General features: G+C 41.5%; 1 protein-coding gene across 1 annotated transcript in view; it reads left to right on the forward strand.

Annotated features, from left to right (window-relative positions):
- Positions 1-24,714, forward strand: part of MYO16 (myosin XVI) — a 421,185-nt gene that overhangs the window by 326,721 nt on the left and 69,750 nt on the right. Inside the window, exons 29-31 of the mRNA XM_008143943.3 lie at positions 2,843-3,089; positions 5,012-5,283; positions 18,304-19,440. Coding sequence (XP_008142165.3) covers positions 2,843-3,089; positions 5,012-5,283; positions 18,304-19,440 — 1,656 coding nt within the window. The remainder of the gene's footprint in view (positions 1-2,842; positions 3,090-5,011; positions 5,284-18,303; positions 19,441-24,714) is intronic.

Below are 24,714 nucleotides of genomic sequence, written 5' to 3' on the forward strand. Positions count from 1 at the left end.
TTTTTTAAATTATAGGCTCTTAAATGCAAAGCATTAGTTATTGATTTTTCTTTTTATATCTCTTGGAATAGTTCCTTCAGTACTTTTTGCTACTATGAAATTTACTCAAAATTTATATGATGTGGTGTAATTTCCAGTTTTTTAAGAGTTCTCATTTTTTTCTTTGTAAATGTTAGGGGGAAAGAAAGCTGTTACTCTTAATCTTAAATTAAATTATTTTAATCTCAAATTATTCCTAACAGAAGTTTCTCTCTGACTATATATGTTTACTTTGTCCTGGATGAAACTTAAAATCTGAATACTATAAATGTCTAAAAAGCAGTCTTTTAAAATTGTCAGAAAGGGCATAAGTATCCATATATATTGGAGCAAATTCAATTTTATTAGTTGTCCCTTGTTAAATATACAAATTTTTAGCAAGTGGTATAACATTTTTAAAGAATTTGAAAACGTGCTAGTATGAAATGTGAGAAAATGGAATTCTCCAAATATGGGACCATAGATACCAGGGTCAAGATGAATCCAGGGAATAGCTCTGCTGACATCGGAGGTCACAAGAAGTCTGGCATATCCACATTTATATTCCCTTTATTACAAGAGATTAAACAGCTTGATCCTTCCAAAAGTCAATGTCTCAGTTTGTTTGTTTTTATTGGTGTGTGTGTGTGTGTGTGTGTGTGTGTGTGTGTGTGTGTGTGTGTGTGTGTGTTTAATGTAATAGAATTAGCAAGTGAATGGGCCAATTTGAATTCTGCTTCTCTCTCCCAGTGTGCCCTTCACATGGTTAATACTTATTCTGCATTTTCTCTTTCTACAAATCTGGTTGTACCTTTTACTTGTTTACTGTTTAAATTTTCCCCCTTTAGATTAGTGCAGCATGACTGTTTACAGTTAATTCAATACCACTGCATTCCAAAGTAACTAAACATTTAGTATTGCCATCGGAATAAAAGCCTTAAGCATTTTAGCTGCCTGCAGAGTGCTTGCCTCTGAAGCCATAAATTGTGGAAAGTTGTGTGCAGCTTTCCACCTTGTAATCAAGGAAAGGCATCAAGTGGATGTCAGAGATAACCCACACACTGTTCTTCAGTAGCCACGGACTATTTTAAAGCACTCAGTGTTTCACAGCTTTTTTTTCCCTCCCCTACAGATGAGAATAAAGTGATTTTGCTACACTCATTGGTTTTCCCTGAAAGTATAGACCTTCTTAAAATCTGAACATTTCCTTCTAATCTTAGAAACTTAGAATTGGAAGGGATGGCATCCCAGAGTCAAAAGGACCCAATAGTAATCACTCCCCCTGCATCTGTCCACAGCATCCACAAGCAGGGAGGGCCATCTTACTCTCATGAACTTGCTCAGAGACTGGAAGCAGAGTCCCTTTCTCAGGACGCAACCTGATCCATTTATACCCTGTGCTCGGTGTTATACAAAGTTCTTCTTCACACTGATTGCAAGCATGCTACCTTGGCTTCCCTGTTGGTGATCTGCTCTCTGCAGAGTGACAGATCACGTGATGTCTGAGTGGTTGGAAGCTAAGGGAATGAGCGTGGCCTCATAACCAGAGACTAGAATCCTGGCTCTTCTATTCATTGGTTGTGTTTGCTTGGAGGAAGATATAGTTAGCCCAGAATAAACATTTACTGACATATTCTAATCTCGTATTAAAAAGGAAAATCTAAATTCAGGAAATACTAAAGGCAAAAATCCTTAAGCTAAAGGAGGCTATGAACATATCTATATATATAAAAGCTCAGCAACCATCTATATATATAAAAGCCCAGCAACCAAATGGTGGAATGACTAGAAAGACCTGTCGACCATTTGCTATGATGCACACTGACCACGAGGGGGCAGACGCTTAACACAGGAGCTGCCCCCCAGGTGGTCAGCATGCTCCCACAGTGAGAGCATTGCTGGGCTGACCTGGATGAGCTGCGTTCCCACAGCAGGCCAATCCCCCCCAGGCAACACCCCTCACCAGTGCACGGATTCGTGCACCAGGCCTCTAGTTGTTTATAATAAGGTTTACTCACTGTAATAAGGCCTCACTAACCTTCTCTTTCTTTGTCTACAGAATGGAGATAATGGAGTATTAATTATCATTGAATTGGGGAAGTGAGTGATCAAATGGTGTTCCGAACACATGGAAGTGCCTTTAAATTGTGCTCATTGTTTTTATTTCAAGTCTTACATGTGTGCTGAAATTAGCCATTTCAAAATGTGTTCACTCACTTGTTTCCCCCAATTCTTACACATTTTTCTACCTCTTTTGCTTCCCCAGAGAGCAGGAAGGGTGTCCTATATTTCTATGCGATATCTTCTTAGAGTCTTAAGTGCAGTGTTAGTTTTTCTGGGAGTTAAATCACAGTCCTATTAACTATATGTGCATGATGTTTTCAAAGATTGATTCCAGGAGCCTCATCATTTCTGTTATAATCTGATGTAATGAAGATAATCAGTATGTCTCAAAATGGTCCAGTTAGAGTCAAACCTCAAAATTCTCTGGGGTTTGGACCTTGTTCTTTTTCATTGACTTTAGTCCAGTCTATCAATGTCTAGCCTCTCAAACAAACAAAATAAAAAGTGTGGGAGCCTTATTATAATATTACTTGCATGACTTCATTCAGTTTAAGGATTTGTGTCTCTAGTGTTATCATGACTGAATTTAGATATTTTTTAATGCAAGATTAGAATGTTTTAGTACATTTTATTTTGAATTAAATATCTTATTTTATAGTTGCTCAGACATAAATGTACTGTGACTTTTGTTTGTGTGGGTCTGGGTTTTTCCGCTGTTGCTTCTCTCCCTGACCCCTGATTGCATTCTTTTATGGGGAAGTTATAAGAGGATTTCTGGCACGCCAGCACTTGCTTCAGAAAAGAAGCATCAGACAGCAAGAGGTCACATCCATCAACAGCTTCCTGCAGATTACAGAGGACATGGGGCTGAAGACCTATGATGCCCTGGTCATTCAGAATGCTTCAGACATTGCCCGTGAGAATGACCGGCTCAGGAATGAAATGAATGCTACTTACCACAAAGAGAAGTTGGAGGCCAGAGGCAAGCAAGAGGAAGGAACCAAAAGGTAAAGGCAGACAGTGTGCAACTTTAATTATCTATGTAATTGATTCAGTGGAATCAAGAAAGTTCCGATAGCCCTTAATGCAAAGTTCAATCAAATATGACAGTAATTACGGGAACTGGCAAATATGCCCCCATCCTTTATTTGAAACCTCATAAAAACCAATAGGATGCTTTTCCTCTGCCTCCTTTTAATGAAATAAACGCTACATGTGTGAGTTTAGTCCAACGGAGTAATTATTGCTTCACTTACAATGCTTGCATCAATCTCTTCCCTTTCAAGCACAAAGTTTTAAGGCATCTGATATTTCTGTCTTAGCTGGCTTCTCCACATCTTTATACAAGTGCCATCTATATCAAAGTCTCACTCAGAGAAACTTCTGGAAATCTAACAAAACAAAAAAAACGGAGAAGCCGCTCTCAAAACAAAAGTAGTGAAACCAATAAATGGTTGTATAGATATTTTCCTTAGTAAACTGTCTCATTTTCTTTGCCAATAAGGAACGCTTTGGGAAGAGACTCCTTATTTTCAAGTTCACTTTGGAGGCTGAAATAGAAATGTGGGGACCACCTGATCCTTCTCCACTTTGTCACTCGTGCCTCTCCATGAAAGATGAGGACCCTGTGGTTCATAGAAACCCTCCCTGGGAGGGCAGGCGCGTGGGTCCCTTGGATCCTAATTCACTGTCAAGGAGATGCTTGTTTTTTCATAGGAACTTGGTAATAGCTAGTTCTTTTTCTCACTAAGAAATGACTCCCCTTTGCCTTGACTACCTATGTCAAATGATTTTTTACTAAGGTGGAAATGGTGATGTGCCTCTCACTAGTTAGTTTAAAATATCTCAGTGATTAAAAACTGAAAAAAAAATCCCTTTGTATGGAAAACTATAATTAAACATTACAAGGAAAACAAATCACCCACTGAGCACCATGCTTTTATCTTCAGCTAGTTCGTTTTCTACACAGGCCTCTGGCGCTGCTTTGCGGTGGATCCCAGCCCTGTTGGTGTGCTGCCATGCAAATATATAATTATTAAAACAAATGCTCAGAGACTCCTTGTAAAATGGATGCATTGGCATCTTGGTGCTACATGATTATATTGACATATGAAGCCAGAAGGAATTTTTTTAAAACCAGATAACTATTAATTTTATATGACTTCCAGAATAATGTTTGTTATTTTCTCTGCTGGAGCTAAACAGCCACCCCAATTTCTCAATTTGATTATGTGTTCATTTGCTTGATATAAAATTAAGTGAAGAAGTATTTGTCTATTTGTTGTTGTTATTGTTGAATACCTGCAGTTTACTTGGCATTGGACAACCAGGGGGGTAACAGAAGAAAATAATAATTCTGCATATAATTAAATAATTGCCAATGAGGTTTAATTGGTTAGGAGAAAAGAGAAAAAAAATGTAAATCTTTGATAGTTTTAAGTATATGTCGTTTTGCAAGGGGAAGTGGTGATGAATTCCCAGCATTTGATGCATCAGTAACTCTCTATTAAGATGGGTTCTCCAGAAATGATCATTCAGATTAAAATTCTGGGTGTTTTTTTTTTATTTGCTTAATAATCCGAGTGTGAAAAATTCATTCAGTGAATGCCTGGTAGAAAATGTAGCACTCCTTAAGAAGTGTTGCATTTGTGTGAGTTTATTTTGTTTTGTTTTTTGCTTTTGTTATTTCAGTGATAATGATGAATCTCCAAGGTGCTCATTTATCATCAAGCAGGGGCTGGAAGGATGGGGCAGCTTTCTCTGGGTGTGTGGGTTACCAGAGTGCTGCACAGGCATCCTTCAGCCTCGGCAGGGAAGGCTGTTCACAAAAAAGCCTTGATTATGTCTGGTTGAGCAGGTTCATTGTTAACCACTGAATATAATGCATCTGGGCCTCTCCGGGTGCTGTTTGTGTTTTGTTCCCCTCAAGAACTGAAGACAGGAGTGGACCCAGGCATTTCCACTGCGGCTCCGTCCCAGTCCCCATGGCTGTGGACAGCCTGATGCAGTCCCTGGCTGGCTCCTCCACCCGGTCTCCTTCTCTGCACTCTGTGTTCAGCCTGGATGACAGCAGTGGCCTCCCATCACCACGGAAACAGCCTCCGCCCAAGCCAAAGAGGGACCCTGCCACGAGGCTGAGCGCCTCCTATGAGGCTGTGAGTGCCTGCCTGTGGGCCACAGCCAAGGAATCATCGACTGAAGGTTAGCCACAGGGAAGGAGGAAACCGGCTTGTTGGGTTATTGATGCACTGACTTCCGGTTTTTGAGAGCCCCACGGCAGTATTGTTACCCTAATATATTTTTAATAGGAATAAATCCAATTGTTTGCTTGCCAGCGGTTCTTTAATCATTAAATATAAATAGTCTGTATTCAAATCTCTAAGCCTCTTAGGAAAAAGCTACTTATATATCATTTCCTTAACTCCTATTCCCTCTTCCACATGAATGAGGAGCTGAGCCTCAAATTAGAGCCATTTAGAACATTGGTCGCCAGTCCATGTGCATTTTTACTAATTTTAGCCTAAAAAAATGTATCAGGATTCCCTATTATCATAGTCCAACTAAAAATTGAGCTTGCTTTATTATGCAGTAAGTGAAATAATTCACACAGATGAGAGTCACGATATGGCAGGATTCAGTAAGTGAAACTTTTGGAACTAGATAATAAAAGTATCTGCATTAGTGTTCTAGAATTATTTATATATTTATACAAAATGGGAAAAGTCACACTTCATTCACAATCAGGTATCTCACAGATGAGTTCATGTGACTTATTGCTTAATTATTAATTTTTAGAATTGGGAAAATTAGAGAAAGCACTTCTTTGAAGAATTTGTTAATTTCACAGATTTTATTTATCACCTACTAAAAGTTAGAGCCTATTCTAGACTGTCAATGAAACAAACAAAACCACTTTTCCCCATGGATTTTTCATTCTAGTAGAGGAAGACAAATGGTAAACATAATAAACTAGCAAATCCATTGAGTATCTTAGAAGATGTTGCTGCAGAGAAAAATAAATATGGTAAGAGGTGATAGATAGTGTTTGAGGGTAGTCAAAATTCTAAATAAAATGGCTGTGCAGGTTTCATTAGAAAAATATTATCTGAACATAAGATGGAACACAATTCCTTCCATAAATAAATGAACCAAAAAAAGCATAGGGAAACCATAAGCTCATCTTTGGAAAAAGAAGGCTGACTCCAAGGAGCCGATGGAAAATCCATGGGCCAGGAGCCTGGAGCAATGAGTACACACTAGTTATCTTCCAAGATGCCTTGCGTCAGTTGCTTTAAGAAAGAATAGATTTATAGAAGAATGTTTTGTTTAAAAAATGTTGCTGTCATATGTATGAGTCATGCTGCAATAATACTTAGATGGAGATGTAGGCGAAATTTATAACTTTTGGGAGAAGAATCCAAGTATGTATCTTTAGTGTTATGGCAATAAGGACAACAGAAAGTGAAAATGACCTTAGGGAAATCCCCTGGAAGAGAGTCTTCAAGCAGGTATAGATGTGAACACAGGACCTCCCTGAAAATAAGGTATGCTCCCAATGCACACAAGCTAGAGGAGGCTTACCCTCTCAAGAAATCATGAAGCCACTCTCTGAGAAAGTATACTAATTCACATTTCCACCATTATTACTTTGAGGCCTCTCTGTTGGATTTATGGTAAAGATTTCAAAAAGGTGTGATTGAAATATGAAGAAAAATTTTTTTTTTTTAAATATATTTTATTGATTTTTCACAGAGAGGAAGAGAGAGAGATAGAGAGTTAGAAACATCGATGATAGATAGAGAAACATCGATCAGCTGCCTCTTGCACAACCCCTACTGGGGATGTGCCCGCAACCAAGGTACATGCCCTCGACCGGAATCGAACCTGGGACCTTTCAGTCCGCAGGCCGACGCTCTATCCACTGAGCCAAACCGGTTTCGGCTGAAGAAAAATTTTTTGGCATATTGAAATAGGAAGAATAGTATTTAACAGTCTAAGGCTAATGAGATGGAGATGCAAAGACTCAAAATAGCATCAGAAATTTGAAAAAATACAAACAAAGTTGAAAGTTACAGTGTATCCTATATAATAAAGAAGTAATATGCAAATTGACCATCACTTCCACACACAAGATGGCCACCCCCATGTGGTCAAAGATGGCTGCTCCATGTAGACACAAGGTGGCTGCCACAGATGGCCATCAGGGGACAGCAGTTGTGGGCTATCAGGCCAGCAGGGGAGGTCAGTTGGGAGGGACCAGGCCTGCAAGGGAGGGCAGTTGGGGAAGACCAGGCCTGCAGGGGAGGACAGTTGGGAGGGGAACCTGGGCCTGCAGGGGAGGGCAGTTAGGAGTGACCCGGCCTACAGGGAAGGGCAGTTGGGGGGAACCAGGCCTGCAGGGGAGGGCAGTTGGGGGGACCAGGCCTGCAGGGGAGGACAGTTAGGGGTGACCAGGCTGGAAGGGGAGGGCAGTTAGGGGCAATCAGGCTGGCAGGGGAGGGTAGTTAGGGGCAATCGGGCCAGCAGGGGAGAGCACTTGGGAGCATTCAGTCCTGCAAGGGAGGGCAGTTGGAGGGGACCAGACCAGCAGGGGAGGGCATTTAGGGGCGACCAGGCCTGCAGGGGTGGGCAGGTAGGGGCAATCGGGCCAGCAGGGGAGCAGTTAGGTGGTTAGGTGTCAATCAGGCTGGCAGGGGAGCGGTTAGGAGATGATCAGGCTGGCAGGCAGAAGCGGTTAGGGGCAATCAGGCAGGCAGGCAGGCGAGCAGTTGGGAGCCAGCAGTCCTGGATTGTGAGAGGGATGTCCCATGTTGGAGAGGGTACAGGCTGGGCTGAGGAACACATACACACACACACACACACACACACACACACACACACACCATGCATGAATATCATGCACCAGGTCTCTAGTATAATATAAAGCCCCCTACAAACTTGAATGCTGCAAACAAGCTCTATAAATTTAAATAAGTAGGTCTCAGAATAGCAGGTAAAGTCTAAAAATGCTTTCTCTTTGTGTGCATATTAGGAGACCGATTGCCCTGAAGGTGAGATTTTAGAGTAACCAAGGGCCAAGTAGTCACACAGTTGTGAAAGGAGATTATATATATATATATATATACATATATATATATATATATATATATATATATAGAGAGAGAGAGAGAGAGAGAGAGAGAGAGAGAGAGAGAGGATAAAGTTGAGGTCTTGCATATGAGCAGCAAATAAAAAATTGTCAATTAAGAACAATTATTCAAAAATAATGGGATATATATATATATATATATATATTAATAAAATAAAATGACAGAAAAAAAAGATGAATGAAGAAAATCCACAATTGTAAAATTCTGAAACTCCTTACTACTGTAGGGAATCACAAGTCTCTCGGGATTTGCAGTATGAAATACATGTTGTGATTCATTAGACTCACAAGATTTTTATGTAAAATTTAATTATAAATTCATTTCAGCTCACATGTGAGTAAGGTGCTGGTAGGTGTCTCACCATAGGTCACACCGCAGTAAACTCACATACTGGAGGCATGTAAAAGGGCTACTCCATAAATAAGTTCCTTTTTTCCTATCTATGATACTTATTCATTTTCATAATTTATGATTCCTAGTCCTGCTGACTTTACCATCATTCCCATATCTCCTATGGCTGCAGATGAATTCCCACATTTTAGAATATGCTCTAAATATATACTGAAGAAAAAAAAAATAACCTGCACCCGGCCAGTGATTGAGCTTCTGCCTATGAACCGGGAGGTCATGGTTTGATTTTGGTCAGGGCACATGCCCTGGTTGTGGGCTCAATCCCCAGTGTGGGACATGCAGGAGGTAGCTGATCAATGATTCTCTCCCATCATTGATGTCCTATCTCTCTCTCCCTCTCCCTTCCTCTCTGAAATCAATAAAAATGTTTTGTTTTGTTTTAATTAACCTGCATGTTGGGGGTCAAGCTGGTGTGCTAGTTAGTTTTGTAGCATTAGGAGTCAGGGGCTGTTAGAAGGGCTTCGTCACTCAGGCCATGGACTCATGGACTTCTAATCCATAATCACAAAGGTGGTGACACTCGTAGTAACAAACCCGCCATCAGCAGTGGCTCTGGTCCCATTTATGCCATTGTGACAGGAGCTCAAAGTACCCTATACAGTAGCCACTAATAACTGTGGCTGTTTACATTTAAAGTAATGAAAATTAATATAATTTAAAATTCAGTTATTCAGTCATTCCGCATAGTCTCCACTGGTATGGAATTTCCCATCATCACACAAAGTTCTCAGAGAGCACTGATTCTAAGAGTTGCATGTCTTTACCACAGGGGCAGTACAGTCAGGCCTCGCTTAATGCAGCCCACAGTTCTGTGACGTTAAGCAAAAGGAGGTATAATGAAACCAGTTTTACAATAGGCTAAGGGATATAAAACAAGAATTAGGTTTCTGTGGCATCTCATCAACTATCGAAACCATGCTGTATGGAATGCCGTTCTTTGAGTACCTGCTGTACTGAGTTTTTTGCACCTAGTAAGGTACCACAAATTTATCCTTCTTCTGCAAAAGTTAAGAAGAAAATCTGATCACTACTTAAAATTCTCTATGAACCCTGGTTTCATAGGAACAGGGACCAGGATTGAGGTCAGTCAGTTCATTATCTGAGCCATTTCTGAGGGCCTATTAAAAAAAAGTTCAAGTTCTTTTCTTTTAAAAATAAAGCTGCTAATCAATTCAGAATGTTCTAGAATGAATGGAGATCTGATTGGAGAATGAAAAATCTTAGAGAAACCAATAATTAGTTACATTAAAGTCTTAGTCTTTGTGACCAGCCTTGATCTTATTAACACATGACTTTCCTATAGGATTTTATGCAATAACAAGTGGCCATAAAGAGGGGCAGGCGAGAGGGCTCATTGCTTTTTTTCCTTTTTTTACTACCTTTGTACTTGAGAATCTTGAAACACTTTTATGGGTCAGTAAATTTTAATGCTTGTTTGCAAACTATTAACAAGGTAGAGCCAACTATTTGAAAGTACTGTTTTTAAAAAAGTCTGGGGTTGGTCTTTGCAAACAGTGACTAAGAAAAGGAGACGAGGGGCCTGGCTTCACTTTCTCTTTGCTAGGGGGCTCCCAGTTCCATTACTTTCTGGAGAGAAGAGTTGATTCTCTAAATCCAAAGTCCACGCTTTCTCCCAAACACAGTGATGACTAGATGATGAAATGGTAAAAGAAAGGATTTTCTTGGGCAACTGTAGCCTCCATCATCTTACTCTCTGTGGCCTGACCTCCACAGCCACCTTCCCTGCAGATTCCAGCAGCCCATTCCTTATAAATTATACATTAAGGAATCATTTTTTTTCATGGCCATACAACTCCATTCTCAACAAAATGCTATTTATAATGTATAGATAAATACAAGAGTGGTTCAGTTGTGGGGCTTCATTTGGAGATAATGTTCTGTTTCTTTTCTTTTTGACTGTCTTATTTATATCTTTATTCTAGACAGAACTTGCCACATGGTAGGCACTCAATAAATACTTAACTGAACGAATACATGCATGTTATAGAAATATATTTCTTTGTGCTGCTTTCATTAAAGCAGAATTAGCTTTCTATCAATAAATCAAAATGAGCACAATTTGGCAAGGTTCAAAATGTCCCCTGGAGATTTGTTGGATTTGGTTTGTCAACATATTTTTTAGCAGATGCCCCTTTATAATTTTTTTTTTCTATTACCCGAAATTTGACAGAAATTAGGTCTTCTGTGAACACTGTCCCGAGAATACATTACTGGACATAACATGAGAACATGACTGCATGTTTTACAATTTATGATGCATTTTCACATTCAACACGTATTAACTAAGTGTATTTCATGAGTTTGGCTCTTCCCTGAAGAGGCCAGTGGGGATGATAAATGGGTAAACAAATTATGAGATAAGCAGAGTAATAGCAAAGAGAACAGGATGGTATGGGACAGAGCAAATGGGGCTAATCCTGGCTGGGAAATGAGGAAGGATCTGGAAGGACATTTAAGTGGCATTATGCCTGTAGAATGGGTAAAGATGGGATGAGAACAAGGAACACACACACACAAAGTGATGTAACAAGGTTGGAATATATCAGCTCAGTAGGAGCTCTTTTTGTCCAATGGGTAGCTGGTTGTAAGTTGATATCACTTTCACTCATGTATGCAGTGGGCCACCAGGCATTTATTTAGGCATCCTTGGTGTCCTGTGCTAGGCACTAAGTTTTCTCTGAAACTAGGCAAAATCACACTGGAATAATTGGAATACAATTGATACATACACATGAGATACACATGTTTTCTCATTCCTTTTTTCAAGCCCCTCATTCCTTTTTTCTCATAGATTAATTATGTAGGTATCTTGTTCTCAATGAGAATGGGGCCAAATAGCCTGCGTCCTGGAGCAAATGGTGTTTTAAGTCACCCAACATGTCTTAACAACAGAGCCAAAGGGAAAGTATTTTGTACAAGAACATTTTTATCTCTTAACAAAACTTAAAATGACACAAGTCCCTAGATCATTGCCCAGTCACTCAGATAAGAGTCAAGTGTATGAAATGGTGAGACAGCTTGAGAATGTGGGGTTTAACCATTAAGTTACTGTTTGAACAGTAAGACTTGCCCTAAAGATGATCTATGACTATGAAATGTCTACCTGATATCTTATTGACATTTTACTCACAAATCTTAGGGCTAAAACATACTGTTAAGAAAACTCTTAATGTAAACCCATTTTTAATGGCCCTCAAATTCGTATTTGCAAATGAGCTATTAGTACACTCTTGGGTGGACACAACACACACACATACACACAACACAAACACACACACAAAGAAATGGCCATAAACCAGATTATTCTTTAATTCTGTAACTTTGGTGTTCTAATTTTAATTTGTGAAGTACTAAGCTTTTAAGTCCCCACCCCCACGGATTATAACTTAGTGATTATGGAATATGACAGGAATTGTGCTATCTACATCTTCAATATAGCACCTCAGGTGACTTGATATCGCTGAACCCCTGATCATACTCAAAGAAACCCTGTTCTATCATTCATGATTAATTTCTGGTTCTGTAGTAATAAGATAATGATGACAACAGCCAGCACTTACTTAGTATTTATAATGCGCTGGGCATTATGCTAAGTATCTTCAATCTTTAAAACTACTCATTGGAATGGGATATCATTGTGACCCATCTATAGATGAGGACACTGAGTCAGGGTGCAGTGGTGTAGTCTGTCACACGTCACTTACCCAAGGCAGTCATATCCTAGAGGCCAGGCTCTTGACTGCCTCCTAACAAAACATCTACTTTATTTCTAATACTTTAATTTTAAGAAGCAAGTTTTTCTCTGCATCTCAAGAAAACCTTGAGGGAATATCCTATCAGTTATCTATTATTGCTTAACTACTCATCCAAAACATGGTGATTTAAATCAAGCAGGGTTATTTTAGTACTATCTCTCAGGTTCTGGGTGTAAACTAGGCTCATCTGGGTGGCTCTTACTTGAGGTCCTTCATAAAGCTGCACATGCTGGCTGGAATCCTCTGAAAGCTGGGACCTCACATGTCTGGGACCTCAGCTGTCTGGCGGCCTAGGGCTGCTAGGGCACCTGTATCTCTAGGTGGTCCCTCCACGTGGTTTGTGCAGCATGGCAGCTCAGGGTAGCTGGACTTCCTGGAGAATCAATTATTCAAAGGCACATGCTCCAGGAAAGAGAGCACCTGCTGTGAGCCAGCCTTGGGAGTCATGCAGCATCACCTCCACCACAGTCCATGTGTCAGGCAGTCCCGCAGGCACATGCAGGCTTAGGGAGGAGAAAGAGATTCCAGCTCTTCCTAGGACTGGAAACACTATGTATTGTGGCCAATTTTTTGGAAAACACAAATTGCCTTATCCACCCTCGGGACAAAACTGTTCACATCCTTTTCACATATAAGATGCACTTTCCTTCCCCCCCCCCCCCCCGCAAATTGTCCCAAAGCCTCATCCCATCACCACACCAAGCTCAGGTGCAATGCCCAGATCTCATCATCTAAATCAGATTCAAGTATCCTGGCTGCTCCAGTAAGGCTCTTTAGGTGGATAGCTCCTCCAGTATCGAACCTATGTGTCTGAAGACCGGTGACCTATTCTCCACACAGCTAACAGGGACAGGTCCAGGATGTTCCTGTTTAGTAAGGGGAAAGATGGGAGGCACACAGCAGGCTCTTTCACGGAACTGTTCTGCACAATACCTGGGCACACACTGCCTGTGCCCTTTTGTCCTCGTGCCTAGAAATGATTTTCCATGGGTCATAGGTCTATGCTTTGGACTCCTGGCTCACCTATAAATTGTAATTCCTAATCCACAAGATGTGACATGTTTAGGGCTGGTAGTTTTCTCAGCCTGCTTTCTGCTTATAAAATGTTGAGGCACCAGAGCCTCCTCATTCTGTATTAAGTCTTCTCCTTTCAATGCAAGATGATCCAATTCCTTTAAAAGCTTGGTGAGTTTCCTGTGAATTTATAATCTACTGCATTATTCAAAAGCCACATCCACAAGTCTCTCAGATAATTATCTTCTTTACTTTTGGGCTCTCTGCAAGACTTCTGTGCTGCAATACACTTACGATTCTTAGAAGTCCTGTGGTTTTTGCTCCTTTGAACAGATCCATGAAGCATCACCTTAAATCTTCCTGACGTCTTAATAAAGGGTTTCATAGCCATGGTCTTGGCTCCATCTTTAGATCACCTTTTCCTGAAAATGCCCCGGATTTCATCTCTGCTTGAAAGTCATTTCTTAACTTGAGAATTATTTGCCATCAGGACAGCCTGGCAGTGAGATACATTAATTTTCAAACATAGGAAGTCCAGGATCCTTTACAGTTAGTTAATAGGTCTTTCTTAGCTTATCTCTTTACTCTCACATTTTACTATAGGCAGCTAGAAGAATCCAGGAGGCAGATTTTACACCCTACCTGAAAATCTTAGCCACATCATTCAGTTCCCTAAGTGCGTTTTTCACTTTCCACATTACTGCAGGTGACAGTGTTGCTAAACTTTCCACAATGGCACAAGAAGGCTCATGTTTCCTCCAGCTTCCAGCATCTTCCTCACCTCCTTTTAAGATCTTTCTTAGGATCAACACGCTTCTGCTCACATTGTCTTCAAGAACTTCCCAAAGCTACTGCCACCCTTTTAAAACTTTATAGTAGCACTCCACTTTCAGGTACCAATATCTGTGTTAGTTGCCTACTGCTGTGTAACAAAGCACTCCAAAATTTAGTGACTTTAACATTTGTATCCTTTTTTTCTCTCTTATAGTTCGAGTAGTTGTCTGGGCTCAGCCAACCAGTGATTACACAGGATCTCTCACAGCAGTAGTGAGAGTTTGGGGCTGGAATCACCCAAAGACTCAATTATTAGATTTTTGGTGTCTGGGCTGGGGAAGCACAGATAGCTGAGAGTTGAAGCAAATGGAGCCTTCCTCATCACTCTCACCTCCATGTGGTCTCTCTACCTGTTCTCTAGAGCATGGGTCAACAGTCTCCTCACATAGAGATCGGAGCCATCAAGATAATGTGTTCCAGACAGCAAGAGCCAAGCAGAACCATACTACCTGTGATCCAGCCACAGAAAGCAGGCAGCAGCCCGTTCCCCATATTTTATTTGTCAAGGGCAATCACAGAGGCCCTCCCAGTTTCAGGGTTCTGAAGAGCATGTGGGACTGAAAATATTGTTGAAGCCAGTTTTGGAAAATACAACCTGCCACAAATCCTTTAAATTATTTAAATCTTCAGAACAACTCTCTAATAGCAATGCTAAAATTTTGTTTGGTTCCTTAACTTTCTAGGAGAAGCTTATGTTTAAGTAGGGTGGAAGCCTTTAGAATAATGCTTATTAATTACAGAATTGTGCATTTTGGGCCTTCTCTGCTCTTAAAAGTTGGCTGCTTTTGGGAACTGTGTATAATACTGGCTCACAAAGATGTCCATTGAGTTAGAAAATTAGCTTTGTTCTTTTCCATTCTCATTTGGATGTCTCCCGTTTGTTTCATGTTTCCAGTGTGCCAAAATATGAGCAAACACTTTACATACAATATCTATTTTATGCCTCTGAGATAATTACTGATCATTTTATGCATGACTATACTGAAGCTTAGAGAGCTTTGCCTAAAACCTCTTTTAAAATTATCATTTGCACCATTGGTATCCTCCCCCCAACACACACAATTCTGTGACCCCTTTCATGGCCTGTTGTTTTTCATTTTCATAGCATATGTCATGTTCTAACATGCTAAAGAATTTATTCATTTGTTTAACTTATTTTTTTATTGTCTGACACCTTCCACTAGGACAGAGGAAGGTAGGGAAAATTTCCTCTGTAATCACTAAGGTGTTTCAGTAAATACTAGTCAAATGTATGACTCAACGAACAACTGCATGAATGAATGGTCCTGCTGAGATTTGAATCCAGATTTGACTAGAAACCTTTAAATACATATTTTTTTAATTATGGGATTTTGCCTTTTTTAACCTTTTTTTAAAAAAATGAATTTATTAGGGTGACATTGGATAATAAAATTATATAGGTTTTGGGTGTACAATTCTATAACATCATCTGTACATCGTATTTAGTGTTCACCACCCCAAGTCAAGTCTTCTTTCATCATTACTTATCCTCCTTTACACATTCTACCTCCCCACAACTCCCTTTCCCGCTGGTAATCACCATACTGTTTTCTGTGTCTATTAGGTTATTGTTTTGGGTTGTTATTGTTGGTTTTTGCTTAATCCCTTCACCTTTTCCACCCAGGCCCCAAACTTCCCTCCCCTCTGACAGCTAGCAGTCTATTATCTGATTCTATGAGTCTGTTTCTATTTTGTTTGTTAGTTTATTTTGTTCATTAGATTCCACATATAGGTGAAATCATACTGTACTTGTCTTTCTTTAGCTGTCTTCTGTCACTTAGCATAATACCTTTCAGGTCCATCCATGCTGTTGCAAAAAGAATATTTCCCTCATTTTTATGGCCAAGTAGTATTTTTTTTTTTAATGTATCACAGCTTTTTTTATCCACTCATCTACTGATGGGCACTTGGGCTGCTTCCAAATCTTGGCTATTGTAAATAACACTTCAATGAACTTAGAGGTACATATGTTCTTTTGAATTAGTGTTTCGGGTTTCTTTGGATAAATTCCCAGAAGTGGAAGTGCTGGATCATAAGGCAGTTTCATTTTTAACTTTTTGAAGTAACTCCATACTGCTTTCCCCAGGGGTTAATATCCAAAATTTACTAAAACCTTATAAAAGTCAACACGAAAAAAAAAATCTAATTTAAAAATGGGCAAAGAACCTGAATAGACACTTCTCCAAAGAGGACATACAGATGGCCAATAGACATAAAAAGATGTTCATCAAAGAAATAAAAATTAAAACCACAATGAGATATCACCTCATATCTGTCAGAATGGCTATTATCAGTAAATCAACAAACAGGAAGCATTGGTGAGGATTTGGAGAAAAGAGAACTCTGGTGAACTGTTGGTGGGAATGCAGATTGGTTCAGCCACTGTGGAAAGTAGTATGGAGTTAACTCAAGAAATTAAAATTGGAACTGCCTTATGACCCAGCGATTCCACTTCTGGGAATATATCTAAAGAAACCTGAAACACTAATTTGAAAGAATATATGTACCTATGTTCATTGCAGTGTTATTTACAATAGCCAAGATTTTAAAGCAGTCCAAGTGCCCATCAGTAGATGAGTGGATAAAAAGCTCTGGTACATTTATACAATGGAACACTACTCAGCCATAAAAAAGCCTTTAATATAATCCATTTAACTTTGTTATATCCTCCAACCTGGGGACATTTGCTGATGTCAGATGTGCTGTCATAGTGAGAGAAAATCTGCCTGTCTTAAATAACTCAAGAACTCAGAGAAAAGTTAGATATGTTTCTATCAATAATTCTCTCAGTAAAGTGCCAAATTAGTGACATAGTTTAATATTTTTGAGTTTTGATATTTCAATAAGACTTAATGTAATTTCCTAAAATTAACATTTCAGTTTTCAGAGAAATTTTGTTTATTTAATAAATATCTATTATAATTTATAATAAAGTATATTATAAAATAAATCTTGGAATTTTTTAAACTTAAATTTCAATAAATGTTTTAAAATAATTTCTAAATAGTTTTTCTGCCTCTTTTAAAATTAGTTGTTACTAATATTATGCTGATTTGTTTTTCTAAATATTTCCCTTTTTCTCAACTTCAGAAATTTCCACTTTAGAAGTTCATAGTTTTATATACAATTAATTACATATAATTGATATGAGAGAAAAAGAGGGGAAGGGAGAGAGAGAGGGAGAAACATCCATTTGTTTTTCCTTTCATTGATTGATTCCTGTATGTGCCCTGACCAAGGATCAGCCCGAAACCTTGGTGTATCGGTGATGACTGCTCTAACCAACTGAGCTTCCTAGCCACGGCTAGAAGATCTTAGTCTTAATTTTCCTGTTAAATATGTGTTTCTGTTAAGGATTCAAATATGCTGATTATTTATACAATTCACCCTTGGCATCATTTTAATAACAAAGTTCTTTAACGAAATAATAATCTCTTTATGCATGTAGGCATTTTGTTTTGTTCATTTCATACCCTTGAAATAATCAAGCTTACTCATTTCCTACAAAAAGCATCCATTTGCCACGGACTAGCTCATTTGCTTGTTCTCCCTAGCTTTCCATTTTCTCATCTCTAAAGTCTCGGGGACCACTTCAGCCTGTTCTCATGTCACACCTTTATCAGACCCTAAAAATACAGGTGTGGGTAGGTTCCAGCAGCTGCTCTGAAGTGTGTTCCCCTGCTGCGTGGCCATATCCCTGGGCACTTCCAGTTTGCACGTGGCTGATAATCCCTGGACCCCTTATGGTCCACCGAATGTCTTCCTTCGTGATGGAAGTTATCCTGCAGCTCTGAGATCAAAACTCCCTTTCTAGTGGCAGTCTTGAGAAGTGTTGGCTGAGCTAGGGTCATGGGGGGAGTTGGGGTTGACGGAAGGGGAGATGCAGGCCTTTGTCATGATCCTTGGGGACTTGCAGGAGCCCCGTGGGCAAGGGCAGCCCCCGCCAGCCCCAGTCCTGTGCCGGTTTGGCCCCGAAGTCTTGCTAACACCTCCCATGTCTGTTTATCCGCCTTCAGTGCTCACCCGGCCCAGACCGCACAGCGATGACTACAGCACCATGAAGAAGATTCCTCCTCGGAAGCCAAAGCGGAGTCCCCACACCAAGCTCAGCGGCTCCTCGGAGGAGATCTCGGGCGCCAGGCCCGGGGCGGTGGGGGTCCCAGGCACGCGGAACAGAGCCGGGGGCCCACAGTGCGCCCTGGGGGCCATGCTGGGGGTCCCCGCGCCTCCTGCGCCCCCCGCACACTCTGAGACCGAGACAGAGCCCGAGCTGGAGCCCGTCTACATAGAGATGGTGGGCCACGCGGGCAGCCCCGACCAGGGGGAAGCGGTGTATGAAGAGATGAAGTACTTGGCGCCCCCAGAGGACGGGGGCGGCCAGGTGGCGGGCGCCTGGGCGTCAGTGTCACTCCCGTTACTGTGTGAGCGTCCGAGCCCCATCACCTTGGAGGACAGAGACGCCAGCTGCCGGACACCAGGGCCCTGCAAAGACACTTGCGACATCCCAGCCCCCTTCCCCAACCTGCTCCCTCACCGGCCCCCGCTCCTGGTGTTCCCCCCAACCCCTGTCACCTGCTCCCCAGCCTCGGATGAATCGCCTTTGACGCCCCTAGAGGTGAAAAAGCTGCCAGTCCTGGAAACCAACCTCAAGTACCCTGTGCAGTCCGAAGGCTCCAGTCCTCTGTCGCCACAGTATTCCAAAAGCCAAAAGGGGGATGGTGACAGGCCCGCGTCCCCTGGCCTCCCTATGTTTAACGGGTCTCACAGAGTCTCTCCGCCTCCCACGCCACCGCCGCCTCCTGCGCCGCCTGCTGCTGCCCACCGCCACTTCACCTTCCCACCCGAGGCGGGCGCGGTGCACACCGCAAAGGCAGCCACAAACCCAGATCTGCCCAAAGGGCAGCAAAAGCCAAACTCTGCTCCTGCAGCGGGCCCGTGCAGCTCTTTCTCCAAGGCTCCTCATTCCCCCGGGAAGGCAGCAGCTAGAGTGGACCATAGGAAGGCCAACTCCAACGCCTCCTCTCCAGTCCCCTACAGCCCGCCGAACTCCAGGCCTCTCAGCAGCCCCCTGGACGAGCTAACCAGCCTCTTTAACTCTGGAAGGAGCGTACTTCGGAAGTCTGCAGCGGGAAGAAAAATCAGGGAGCCTGAAGGTATGCTCATTGAGATGGATGATGGATATGGATGGATGGATGGATGTATGGATGGACGGATGGATGTTGGGGGATGTAGATGTACAGGTATACACATATACATATATACCTAATTTAAATAATGCTTGAGGTGATTGTGGAAGTCATTCATAGAGAAATTTTATGCAACCAATATGGCCAAATAGGCAAGTATGAATATTTCCATTTTTCAGATGAAGGCTCATGATATAAAAATACATAGCATTAAAACTGGATTCAGTAAATTCTTATGAGTTGATATGTGTTAGAGCAAGGTTCAATTTTACCGATTATTTTTCCCCTCTAACAATACTTCTTTAGACCATGGAATTGGTATTTTTGTAGCATTCTACATTGTCAATTCCCATTTGATTTACATTTCAGTATTGACTCTTGTCTGGCCTTCTGTCTTGCTGTCTGTCTCACTTCCACTCCTGGTTTCTGGGATGATTACCTACTCAGTTACTACTAGCGTTCCCGTTGCAGGAAAAATCCTGCAATAGGGTTTCCTGCTGCACTCTACCCTGCCCTGCCTGCTCTCCTCCCTTGTCCCCTGCCCCCCTGCTTTTCTAACTTCTCCGCCAGCCCACTCTCCTTCCTTCTCCCCTGGCCCCGCCTCCGCTCCTCCCTTCTCCACCCCCCCGGCTTGCTTGCTTGCTTCTCTGCAGCTTTGCTCCCTTCTGCAGCTCTTGGCTTCTTTCTATGCTGTCTTGATATGCAAATTAGCCACCATCTTTGTTGGGGGTAATTTGCATATTCATCCTGATTGGTTGGTGGGCGTGGCTTGGTTGGTGGGCGTGGCTTGGGCATAGCGAAGGTGCAGTCAATTTGCATATTTGTCTATTATTAGATAGGATCTTACATGTGATATTGCTCACATTTATATTGTTTCTTATGAATGACTTTCTTCTGCTCATATTCCACCTGAGGAACATTTAACTCAGTTCTACTAAATCTGTGTCTTCTCAGCCTAAGGCTTGGTTTGCACTGACAGTCCACTCAAGTGTGCTCAGTGCCATGATGTGGCAGCCTGAATGGTGTATATATATACACTAGGGGCCTGGTGCATGAAATTCGTGCACTGGGGGTGGGGGGTCCCTCAGCCCAACCTGCCCCCTGTCACATACTGGGAGCCCTCAGGGGATGTCCTACTGATGGCTTAAGCCCGATCCCCATGGGAAGTGGGCCTAAGCCGCAGTCTGGCCTCCCTTTGTGGGAGGCAACTAGGCTGGTCAGGGGAAGGCACCAGCCCCATTACCCTGCTGCTGCAGCCACTGCCAGTCACCACAGCCACCAAGGTGTTTTCATCAACACGACCCCAGTCCCTTCACCAAGAAAAAATGACAACTTTCTTTAGGCATTTTCAAGATGTGTCTTTCATAGGATATGCATTTCTTCCTTTCTTTCTTTTTTTTATCCTCACCTAAGGATATGTTTCCATTGACTTTTAGAGAATGTGAAAGAGAAAGGGAAAGACAGAGAGAAACATCAAAGTGACAGGAACACTTTGATTGGTTGCCTCCTTCATGAGCCTTGATCTGGGCCCCGACCAGGGAGGAGCCTGCAACCTAGGTACTTGCCCTTGATCAGAATCAACCCAGACCTTGCTGTGGGCAGGCCAAGGCTCTATCCACTGAGTCAAACCGGCTAGGGCAGGATATGACATTTCTTAGCCCTCCAGCAGCGGACCTTCATTTTTTTCTCCAGAAGTGTGGTGGAAAAACCCTAGATCAGCTTTTTGGATTCTCATTACCTAAGTTACTAAGAATATTACCAGTGGCATACAGGAAGTTTAGCCAATGTGCAGTCAGAAAAGGTGTTTCCTCTATAGTTCACACCAATCACCGGCTATGCCCTACCCAAGCCTAAAGCCTCTGGCCAAAGCTTTAGGCCTGGGCAGGGGACCCCAGCTCCCTGAAATCCACCACAGGAGCAGACCCCCTCACAGGAGCGGACCCCCAGTTGCCTGTGATCCATCGCAGGCTCCCTGCTGGTGCCCAAGGCCAGAAAAGCCTCCGCCGGAGGCTTTCCCAGTCTTGGGCTTGGCCGGACCCCAGCCTCCCTGCGACGGATCGCAGGAGCTGACCCCCAGTAGCCTGCGACCCATCGCAGGCTCCCGCTGGTGCCCAAGGCTGGAAAAGCCTCCAGCAGATGGTTTCCTGGTGGGCGTGACTGGTGTGCGTGGCTTGTGGGTGTAGCGGAGTGATGGTTAATTTGCATATTACTCTTTTATTAGGTAGGTGGTATATATGTGTGTGTGTGTATATATACATATATATATACTAGACGCCCGGTGCACGAGATTCGTGCACTGGTGGGGGGGGGGGGGTCCCTCAGCCTGGCCTACACCCTCTCACAGTCTAGGGCTCTCACAGTCTGGGACCCCTCGCTCCTTACCACCCACCTGCAGCGGAGGTAGGAGAAGCTCTTGCCACAGCTGCTGTGCTCACCAGCCGTGAGCCTGGCTTCTGCAGTCAAATGCTCTACCACTGAGCTATACCCCCTAGCCTGGCTTCTGGATGAGCGGTGCTACCCCTGTGGGAACACACTGACTGGCGTTGAGCGTCTGCCCCCTGGTGGTCAGTGCGTGTCACAGCAACCGGTCGTTCCGCCATTCGGTTGATTTGCATATTAGGCTTTTATTATATAGGATATATATATATTTATATGGTGTTCATAAAAGCAAAATGTAACTAACAACAGAAAAAGCCAATTGTAAGTAACGACATGCTACTTCATTCAGATGAAGTTGCCTTTATGTGCCAAAGGTTTCATTTTGGCAGATTCTATAAGGGGAGCGGGGGGAATGAACCATGACCTCCTGGTTCATAGGTACATGCTCAACCACTGAGCCATGCCAGCTGGGCTACAGCATATTTTCTTTAAAGAAATTGTAGCAGGTCCCTTGAGTTATGATGCTGTTAACCTGAGGTAGATGGCAACTATTAACATCCTCACTTTACAGAAATGGAAAACTTCCAGGTGAAGAGGCTAAATACCTTCCTTAGGATCATGTGGTAGAATTGGAAGTAAAATTTTGACTTATGTTATAACATTTTATGTATACATTAGCCTGCTCTTTCCCCTAGAGAAAATACATAAATGTTAGCTTACATTATTTAATTAGGAAAATTACGTTAGTTACAAAAGCTCTAGAAAATTGAGAAAGCAGTCTGAATAAGTGAAAAGTAGGTCAAGGCTAAGAACACTTAGCAAATGAATGAATAACCTACTTCCTATTTATTCTTCAGACAAGCTAATTGTTTGTTTAGCTAACAATTTGTTCTTAATTATAGGCCATTAATAAATGAAATTGTCCTTGTAAATAGGAGAATGTTTGAATTTCACAAGTCATATGTTTCATTCCAAGGACAAAATGGAATCTGAGAGTAAAGCATTAAATGAACAAATTAGCATTTGCTTTTAGAACTAAAAGTTTATTAAAACCTCATAAACCTCATTTTACTATAGATGGGGCTTGGGTGAATTCTTCTTGGCTCTATTTAAGAAAGTGAAGTTAATGCATTTCTAGACAGGCTTCATCACTTGGAAAACCCTATGTATAGGATTTAGAGCCTCGTGAGAATTACAGTGAGGCCTCTGGGCATGGTGCATGAATTTGCTGATTGTACTTTCCTATGGTGGCCACTAACCAGTATTTGAGAACACACATTAAAACCTCAGGTACAACATTGTTAGTTCAACTCTAAAATTATAAAACATCTATTTTTCTACTGTGGGCTTTTACAAAACACTTTTTAATTTGAAAAGATTCCTTTGAGCCACTTAGGACTTTCTCATAAATACATAAATTAGCAACTCCTGTCCCAGCACAGTAGCTATAATAACAGAAAACTTAGCAATGTGAGACTGGGTCATCCTCACACATCAGATCACGGGAGTTCCAACTATACAGTTGAGAACTGTGTGATTCTTGATGGGCTCTGATGTGAGAAATAAGTTTACAAGTTTTTTGTGTTGTTTTTTTTTGTGTGTGTGTGTGTTGTTGTTGTTGTTTTAAGAATGTAAAGGGGCCTAAAGATAAGATGTAGATGAAAAAAAAAGTCTTAATGCTGGAGCTAATCACTGGAGCTGCATATATGATTATTAAGGTTTACATAATTGGATCCTTAAGTCAGTAATCCATTCTCTTCTGAATGAATTGAATGGCTGTTATTAATGACTTACTATAGTCTTGGGACTTCTTCCCTTTAAGGTTTTAAATCTTCTACTTTACCTGCTTTATATTTAAAGATGTTCTTATTTTCATCTGAAATAGCTTTCTTACCAAATCACCCAGTGGGTGGCTAATTCACCCTCAAGGCACCTAAATTAATTACAGCTCATTTCTTATACAGCTGTGATATGGGGACACCTTTTTTTTTTTTTTTTTGCAAATTTTGAAGAATGGTTCAAAATCTCCTCACGTCTTTGGAAAGTGACCTTGAGGAAATTGAACTGCTCATTATTATCCTGCTATAGGTATTTCCAGTTAAAACATAAAATACAATGAGTTGTGTATAAGAAATGAGGTCCTTTGGTGTGTAATTCTGCTTCATCAGTACTCCATAAACTTGAATGTAATGATTCATAAATATTATGTTCCTTAAAACGGTTCATTTTCTATAGACACTTAGATATTCCATTTGAGCCATAGAGAATCACACTACATCTAAGAGTCCAGAATGCACCTATAGACAAAATGTGGCTGTGCAGATGATAGTTGTGACTGCAGCCTGAGAGGAAAGATGTGAGCAGCAAGGAGCTGCAGTGCTCACTATGCCCCAGGCATCGTTTTAATAACCTGTTTCATTCTCACAAGACTAAAGATACCTGCTGCTATTATCTCCATTTTACAGATGGAAAAATTAAGTCACAGAGAGATTAATTTACTTCCTCAAAGTCACCCTGCTCATAAAAGACAGAGAATGACTTAGACACAATAATTCTGTCCCCGGTGGACAGAATTCTCTTAGCTACATACACAAGGGTGCCTAGGACTGGACTGTAGAGGGGAAAAAAAAAACCAAGAATAAGGTTTTAAAATTCATATTTGCTCACGTAAGGTGCAGTAAGTTACGAGTTATCCAATTTAGATGAAGAAAACTGTTCCACAAACTCAAATATGCCAAACATGTACTCTACGGCTCATGGGTGTACATATACAATTTTGGAATACCATGTGGGAGCCACTTGGCCCTTAAAATTAAGAATGACTAAATGTTTAATTATCTATGTATTTCTAGATACAATTAT

Source organism: Eptesicus fuscus, chromosome 8 (assembly GCF_027574615.1).
Source record: "Eptesicus fuscus isolate TK198812 chromosome 8, DD_ASM_mEF_20220401, whole genome shotgun sequence".
Classification (NCBI taxonomy): Eukaryota; Metazoa; Chordata; class Mammalia; order Chiroptera; family Vespertilionidae; genus Eptesicus; species Eptesicus fuscus.